The 8,161-nt window shown below is 40.8% G+C and overlaps 1 protein-coding gene across 2 annotated transcripts in view; it reads left to right on the top strand.

Annotated features, from left to right (window-relative positions):
• Window positions 1-8,161, top strand: part of LOC102479715 (notch receptor 2) — a 187,186-nt gene that overhangs the window by 52,072 nt on the left and 126,953 nt on the right. For both annotated transcript variants that reach the window (XM_027767380.1, XM_027767379.1), the window contains exon 2: window positions 7,150-7,231. In XM_027767380.1, the coding sequence (XP_027623181.1) occupies window positions 7,194-7,231 (38 nt within the window). In that variant the 5' untranslated portion in view covers window positions 7,150-7,193. The remainder of the gene's footprint in view (window positions 1-7,149; window positions 7,232-8,161) is intronic.

Genomic DNA, 8,161 nt, shown 5'->3' with positions numbered 1-8,161 from the left:
AGCGGTGCGCTCTGCTGTTTGATAGTAAAGCATCTTTCGTTAGGCTGTTAGTGTTGGCCATTGGGAAAAACCCATTCCATTTGTTGACATCACATCCAAAATTGTGTAGGGCTCTTTTATTTTTTCAAGATTTCTCAGTTTGTTTAAGCTGGGCTTTGATTGCTACAAGTTTTTTGAAGGCACTACTTATTATGCAATCAGTTCCCGAGAATTTGTGCACCTGTTGTGTGAGCCTTTCCTGAGAGCTCTCATGCTGTATCAGGCATTGTTCTAGGCTTTTAAAATACATTAATTTAATTAATTCTCACTGAGACTCTTCAATGATCTTTATTTTATAGATGGGGAAACTACAGCAGAAAGAGGATACCGAGCTAGTAAATGCAAACCCAGATCCATCTGATCTCTGCTTTCGTGCTTTCAGCCACTAAATTGTATTACCTCAAATATTTGGAAAAGAAATATTTCCTATTTTCTAGAAACGTAAACGTAAATAGCAAAGCAAACTAGAAGACAATGTAGAATTTAATGCTAAATTGTGAGCGATGAGAGTATCACAAGAATGTTGGTGCCCCAGTGAGGACCGGACCCATCGAGGGGAAGCTTTGTGGGTGAGTCCCAGGGTGAGCTGGGCCTTGAGGAATGGGTAGACTTGAGACAGGAAAGGGGAAGGCAGAAATCAGAGGAAGCAGATACACAGAGGAATTGAGCTAAGTTCGCTGGTGTTCTTTTTTAGGCAAGAGTTGATACACTGAGCTTGAGAATGCAGTCAGAATGGTGGGAGGCCAATATGGGGCAAGTAAGGGGGCCTCTGATCTTGAGCACAGCAAGCAGTTTACACTGGATGAAACAAGAAATGGCTTGTCCTTGGATAAAAAAAAGTGTCAGGCTTGGTGTGCTGTGAAGGTGCTGCACGGACCAGCTGGTTTTGCTGAGAGCTAACCCAAAAGTTAGTTCTGAGAACTGAATAGAACTGAAAACCAATTGTAGGTGAGAGAGTAATGGTCACATGTCACAAGTGGTGCTTCTGGAAGGTTAGCTGCAATTTCAATAAAATCCTTACTATTTTTGGGAATCTGAGACAATGTCAATCTAGTCTAAGAAGTGATGACTTGAATAAACTTATGTAAAAAGGGGAAAAATCCCTTTACTCACTGATAGATTTAATAATCTTGACTTTTTTCAGACATAAATATGATTTTGCTCTTTTCCTTGTTGATCGTGGTCCAGTAGGGGCCAGCTGGTAGTGTGGTGGTTAAGGTGGCTGGATCTCACATGGCCAACTGCAGTCTGAACCCTGAACCTAGTGGCTTGAGAAACACTCTGGGCATGTGTGTGTGCGTGCACCCAAAATCCCATAAGGAGAGAGAAATGGAGGAGAAGGAATAGTGGTGTTACCGTCTCCCAGGGGGAAAGGCGTTTTCTCACTTTGCCTCTCTCTGTCTCTCCCCAGGGTGAGCACATGTGCCCTCTGGCAAATTAAAAAATAAAAAAGTCGAGTAGTTTACATTCCCATGCTTCCAGGAGTAGAAGCTGTGATCCCGTGATGTAACCCCTGCCTGCCTCCCTGGCCTGTCTCCTTGTCTGTTACTCACTCCCTTGGCTGGTAATCTCTAGCCATACAAATCTGGAACACTAGGCTCAGTCACACTTCAAGGCCTTTCTACTTGCTTTCTTTGCTTGAGGTGTTCTCTCAGAAGAGGAGACTTCATAAATGGAATTATTATGACTTTTAGTGTAAATAAAAATTTGAAACCTTTGTGATTTTTTTCATAGTATATGTTTTCCATAAACTTTTTCAAGACTGTATTTCCATGACTCTTGGTCACTTAAATCTTAGTTGAAAGGGATTCCTCCCCGGGGAGGTTTTTCCTAGGCACTCTATTTCAAGTATACCCCTACACCCTCAGCTTTCCTAATTGCCTTGTATCTCATTACTGGGTTTTGTTTCAAACACAACTTATCACTGAAATGATAGATAATAAATGATTTTTACTCATTTATTATCCGTCTTTTCCTAAAAGAAATAAGGTTCATAAGGACAGAGACTTCCTTCTGTTCCTCATGATATCCCTGATGTCTGGGCCTGCCCCTGCCCATACTATATGCTCTAATGGGTGTTCTGGATATCAGAAAGCTGGCCCCCAAGCATGCTGCACTGAAAACTGTCAAAACTGGAAACTGGTTTCTAGGTTTTGTGATATACCACCAAGTGATGGAGTGATGAAATGAAAATCTACTACTTTATTTATTTTTTTAAAAGAAAGGTTCTCGCTGTCATGATCCTCCTGTCCCAGTCTCCCAAGTAGCTGGGACTACAGACATCACCATTTCACCTGGCTTTAGGGTCAGCTTGGAGTAACCTGTGCCTCCCATGTGGACTCAGTCTACCAGTGCAGGGTACTCTGGCTGGGTTTCTCTTTAAGTGAGGAGGGTATACACAGACAGATACAGACACAGTATGTAAGACTGATTTCAGTCAGCCAGTATTTATTGAATACTTACTGTTTGCGATTTAAAATTAAAATTTGAGGGAAAAGCATTACTATGAATAACTAGTTTCTTAGTGTCTGTTGAACACCATTTTAAGCATTAGTTATTTAAATATGAAATGATTTAACATTTTGTTTTTCACTTTACAAATCCGAAGCTGCTTTTGATTTCATTATTAAATATTTTACATTGAAAAAAAAAAGAAATTGAATTTTAAGATGATGTCTTTCCCAGTCTCACCTTCACAGTTTCAAGTTATCAAAGTTTTAGCTTCTCTTTGCCTGGCAAATAATTACAGTATTCATTTAGGAATAGCTTCTGAGTCAAGCCAGGAGTCTCAAATTATCTTATTATTTATTCTTTTGGTCATTTAAATAACATATTATCATCTAGATCTTCTAAAACCTTTGGTGGATTATATAGTTATAGGGGATTCCATAAAGTGGACACTCGTGTCTTTAAGTAGAGTTGTTTTCAGTGTGTGGGTCCTCAGACCTGTACCATCTACATCATCTGTGACTTGTTAGGAATGCAGGTTTTCAGGCCTTCTCCAGACTTATTCAGTCAGAAACTGTGGGGTCGCTCCCAGCATTTGTGATGCGTCCTAACGTTTGAGAACCATGGCTTAGTAAATGTTAAAGGTTCAAGGTAGCGTGATCCCACAAATCAGTCAAATGGCATTAATTATTAGCCTGGTAAGCCCACCTCCTTTTCAGTCACTGAATTTGATTGGTTCACCAAGGCTAGGCTGTAAAGTTATTTGCTAGGTTGATTGCCACATATTGACTTTAGGTTGTTTGTATTTCTCTAAACCTGTCGCTGTAATGATTTGCCAGGACACTTAATAGGAACAGGCTCTGATTTTTTTTTACACGCAAGGTTTTCTGAGTCATGGGTGTCTGGGTCTTTATGCCCTCCTGATTAGATTTCTTCAGGTACCAGGCATGCCATTCATGTACTTTTATTGAGGGAGGTGTTGAGAGAAGTTTCATCGTTGGAGCCAGGGACCTTCATAGACATGTAGTCCACCTCTGGCTCGGCTTATGTATCGGGAAATTGAGCTCCCATGAGGCTGTAGTCAGGGGTCAGGGCAGAAATTCAAGCTCTTTGACTTTCTCCATTGTACCTGGATTCCTGCAGAGATACAGAGCTGCAGCTTGGCTCCAGGCCTGTAGGACATTCTTTTCCTACAGAGAGGTTTTCTTTTTTATTTAAAGAAAAAAAAAATAACAAATAGAAAAAAGTCAGGAAGTTCTCATCGAAACTAATAAAAGTGTCTAAAGAGAATGAAAAAATCAGTTTGAGAACTTTGGTATGGAGGAAATAACCTGACATTAACTGTTTTAATTATAGTTGTTGCATTGGGCTTATCAGTGTGGGAAGAGAGAGCATTTGTGCCTTACAGGGAAGTGGGATATAGACAACAAGATGACCCTCTTCCTGAATCTGCCTGTTTGGGCCTGCAGCCTAGTGACTGCTGGTGTGTGCCCAATATGTCATGGAGATGTCATGGAGATGGGTTGGACTTTGCAAGAGACATGGGTCCTAGGCCCAGCGCTGCCATCAGCTGGTGGTGTGATGCTCCCTGAGGAGGACACTTCACCTCCCTGGCCTTCACTTTCTGATAAATTGATATACTGCAGCATACCCTGCCCATCCTGAGAGAAAAAGTGTCAGGCAGTAAGAAATAATATATATTTCTATCTCTGCACATTCCTTGGACCAAGACTCCTTAGGTGCAAATTCCAGCTCTCCCACTCACTTCTGTGACAATAGGCAGGTCACTTACCACTCTGTTCTCTCACCTGTGGAAAGGGTATAATGCAGTTAACTGCTTCATAGGACTATTGTGAATATTAAATTAATCTGTATGGAGAGTTTAGAACAATACTTCTTATTTTGTAAGTGCTATGTTTTAGCTGCTGTTATTATTATTTAAAAAGAAACATTTTTAAGAATGGGATAAGATTTCCACAAACATGTTCTCAAATGATTTCACCACTCAACACAGTTTTGGGCAAAACTGTGGAGGAGATATTTTGATATCTAGGTTGTCCCTGGGCCCTGCTATGAAAGGAAACTTTTTTGTTTTTGATGATTTAAAGACTCTTTTGATGTTTATTTTCTTATTGATAACTAAGGAAATAAAAATGCAAGCATTTCAAGATCATTTCACACCATGAGTTTGGTAAAGACTAAGTTTTTTTTTTTCACTATCCCATCTCTCTCAACCCCCATTACTCACCCCCTCTTCTACTGTCTCTTGTATCTATAGTTGTCCCTCTCCTCCCATTATAAATTTCCATCTTTCAGTTCCTGCCATAAAGTGCAAACATTCAGTGTATACTGAGTAGGGACATACAATGTCTCTCATAGACTGCTTTGCTTTGCATTAAGTCTTCCATATTCATACTCTTTGTATCAAATGTTAATGTCTCATTGGTTTTTATGGCTGAGTAGTATTTTATAGTGTATATGTGCCACATTTTTGGTTTTGATGCCTGGGATGGGCAGGCCTAAGCCTCAGATATTGCATGGTTTGTGCACAGAGTGGTGTGGCTAGAGGAAACCTGAGGGTGGTGACTTCTCAATTCTTATTTTTTTTTTTTTTTTTTTTTTGAGAGGTTTTTGCTATAGGGCAAGCTCGTTTGTCAGAAAGACAGAGAGAGACAGAGAGACAGAAAGCAAAAAATCACCCCCCAAGGGTGATAACCTTGCCACAATCCCTTCTCCATTCTCCTCTTGGGATCTTGGGCATGCACACACACGTGCCTGGCATGACTTTAAGCCACTGGGTCTGGGACTTGAACATGAGAGTCCAGCGACATAGCCATTACGTGCCAACTGATGGTCCCTCAGTTCTGCTTTTAGGTATACGTACATGAGCCATCCTGGAAAATGGACATCTTAACCTCCAAGAAAGTGTTCATGAACTTCACTTTTCATTTGTATTGTTTCATTCAATTTCTTTTCATTTCACCTTTCCAGTCATTGCTAAAATTCTTAATATGCATTTTATTGATGAAAATTCTAACTCTAGGTTAAGATATTGTAGTTTTCCAGCAGTGAGTGGCAGACTTGGGGTAGACTTCCTTCCTTCCAAGCTAAAGTCAGTGAAATAATAGTAATAATAGTTTTTTTTTTTCTACTATTGCCACGTTTTGTTTTGTTCTTCTTTTTCCCCTGAGTAGTCTGTTTTGGGGAGAAATTTGGGTGATAAAGTGCCTTTTCATTGTCTCTCAAAGGGATCAGGATCATCAAGAGTTTGAGAATTTTTGTTCTACCTATATGTGTAAAATTAATTTCTGCTTTTCATTACTTTGACCCCCCACTGCAGTCTCTATTTGTGATCTACTTATCTTTTGGTGAGCCTCTTACAGTTAGAGATTATATTTTATTTATTTATCTATGTATTATGTTCCCCCCCCCCTTTTTTTTTTTGCTATAGGGTGGGTGCGCTCACCAGAGAGATAGATAGAAATCAAGAAATCACCCCCTGGAGGGATGGCCCCATAGTAATCTCTTCTCCTCAGTTCTCCTCTCTGGATCTTGGGCACACATGCACGCGCCCCAGTGTGAATTTTAAGCCTCCATGTCCGGACTCGAACCACCATTGGCTATGTGGGAGTCCAGTGACATAATCATTATGCCATCTGCGGTCTCAGTTTCTCCTTTTTATCTGTGTCCTGGTATAGTGCTCGGTACTTGCTAGGTTTTCAATGTTAGTTTGTTAAATGAATGTGGTTAATGTTTATTCCATGAGTGGGAGAGACAGAGGTAGCAAACCAGGGAGAGAAAGAGATACAGCGTCCTTGATGAAGTGCACCCCCAGTCAGCCAGCCTGGGTCATGGGTATTCATGTGCCCAGTGTGCTCAATGAGGTTTCCTATGTGGGTCTGCTTCTCAGAGTATTGCATTTTACCACTGGGCCACTGCCTAGCTCCTGATTACTTCTTGAAGTGGCCTCTTTTAAAACTTAAGGTTAAGTAATTCATTAATTTCATAGTGAACCCAGTTCTTCCTGTACATTCATTGATGAATTTTTTGCATTTTCATCTGACATACCCAGATCTTAACATGATCATGGCATGTCCTTGATGGTATGCCTTTCATTGGGAGATAGGAATATAACAGCTGGGGATATTGAAATACCGAGAGCTATACCACGAAAGAAGTTACTGTGGAAAGAGACTTGGGATGAGCACCTGTGCTCCTGTGACCCCGAAGCCAAAAGATGAAAAACTGATTGAGAAGCTACAGGGAATCCCAGATCAGGTTGATGTGGGAATGAACGTTAACCTGGATTGGATCACACATCTTTAGTAAGTGGGAGTTATGAGTAGCGTCTTATTTCATTATTTTTTGGAGAGGTTTTCGCTATAGGGCACATGCGCTCGCCAGACAGACAGACAGAGACATAGAGACAGAAAGCGAGAAATCACCCCCCAGGGGGGATGGTCACGCTGCAATCACTTCTCCTCCATTCTCCTCTCGGGATCTTAGGTATGCACACACACGCGCCCGGCGTGTTTTAAGCCACCGGGTCCGGGATGCGAACCGCGGTCGACTGCGTGGGAGTCCAGCGACATAGCCATTACGCTAACTGCTGGTTCCCAAGTAGTGTCTTATTTCTAATGGGCATTTGTTTTTTACTTTCAGCATTGCAGTGTCGGGATGGATATGAGCCCTGCGTAAATGAAGGGATGTGTGTTACCTACCACAATGGCACGGGTTACTGCAAGTAAGTTTTTCCTTCATATACTTTCTTTTTCCACATTAGGACACTAGCTAAGATTTGGTTCTATTTCTCTATCTTTAATACTTCTGTGAAATATTACTGGCTCTCAGACTTTCCTGATACAGTTTTTGTGGGAGATAAGGATGGAAGGATATAGATATAAGTGGTTAGTGAGGACATCTTACTAGCTTACCGTTAATCTTTTTCATTATCAAAAAGACTTTTCAGTGAGGCTGCTCAGTAGATAATGAGTATATTCTCTCGCATTCTTCAGTTAGAGACATCGCTTTGTAATCTACTCTCAACACAGTAGCTTTGTACTTATTTTTAAGTTAAACCAAATTGATACTAATTTAAATTTTGCCCAGTATAAGTGGATGTTACAGTCATATGAAACATTTTTCCCCTAGAGTAAAAAATCCATTTCTGAGACTGTGAAAGAAGGTGGATATATATGTTTAGGATGGGGTGGGGAGCAGGGACTGGGGGTGTGTGTTATTAACTTAGAAGAGGAAGGGCAAGGGAGAGGACTGGGCAATATAGCTCAGTTCTTGAGCATTTCTTTTTTTCCCCCTCCAACCATCTAGATTAGCCTGACTTTGTTTGAGGAAGGTTTGAGATAAATTTCCTGAATAGCTTTTCTAGGTTTCCTATGAACTGTTTTCTTTTTTTCTACTTCAATTGAAAGAAAAAAAATTTAGTTGCTAGAGGGCATATGTACTTGTCAGAGAAAGAAAGAGAGAGAGGAGAGAGAGAGAGAAGGCACCTCTCAGTGGGATGATGGTGTCATGCCACAATCTCTTCTCCTCCATTTCTCCATCCTGTTGGGATTTGGGGCAGGCATGCTCATGCACCCAAAAGGTTTTTCCAGGCTAAGGGGCTAGTGCCTAGTTGAAGATTTTTGTTGGAAACAGGTATCCATTTTATTTCATG

Source organism: Tupaia chinensis, unplaced genomic scaffold (genome assembly GCF_000334495.1).
Source record: "Tupaia chinensis unplaced genomic scaffold, TupChi_1.0 Scaffold144247_1, whole genome shotgun sequence".
NCBI classification, from domain to species: Eukaryota; Metazoa; Chordata; class Mammalia; order Scandentia; family Tupaiidae; genus Tupaia; species Tupaia belangeri.
Note: the sequence above shows the minus strand (reverse complement) of the source record. Positions and strands in the feature narration are given on the sequence as shown.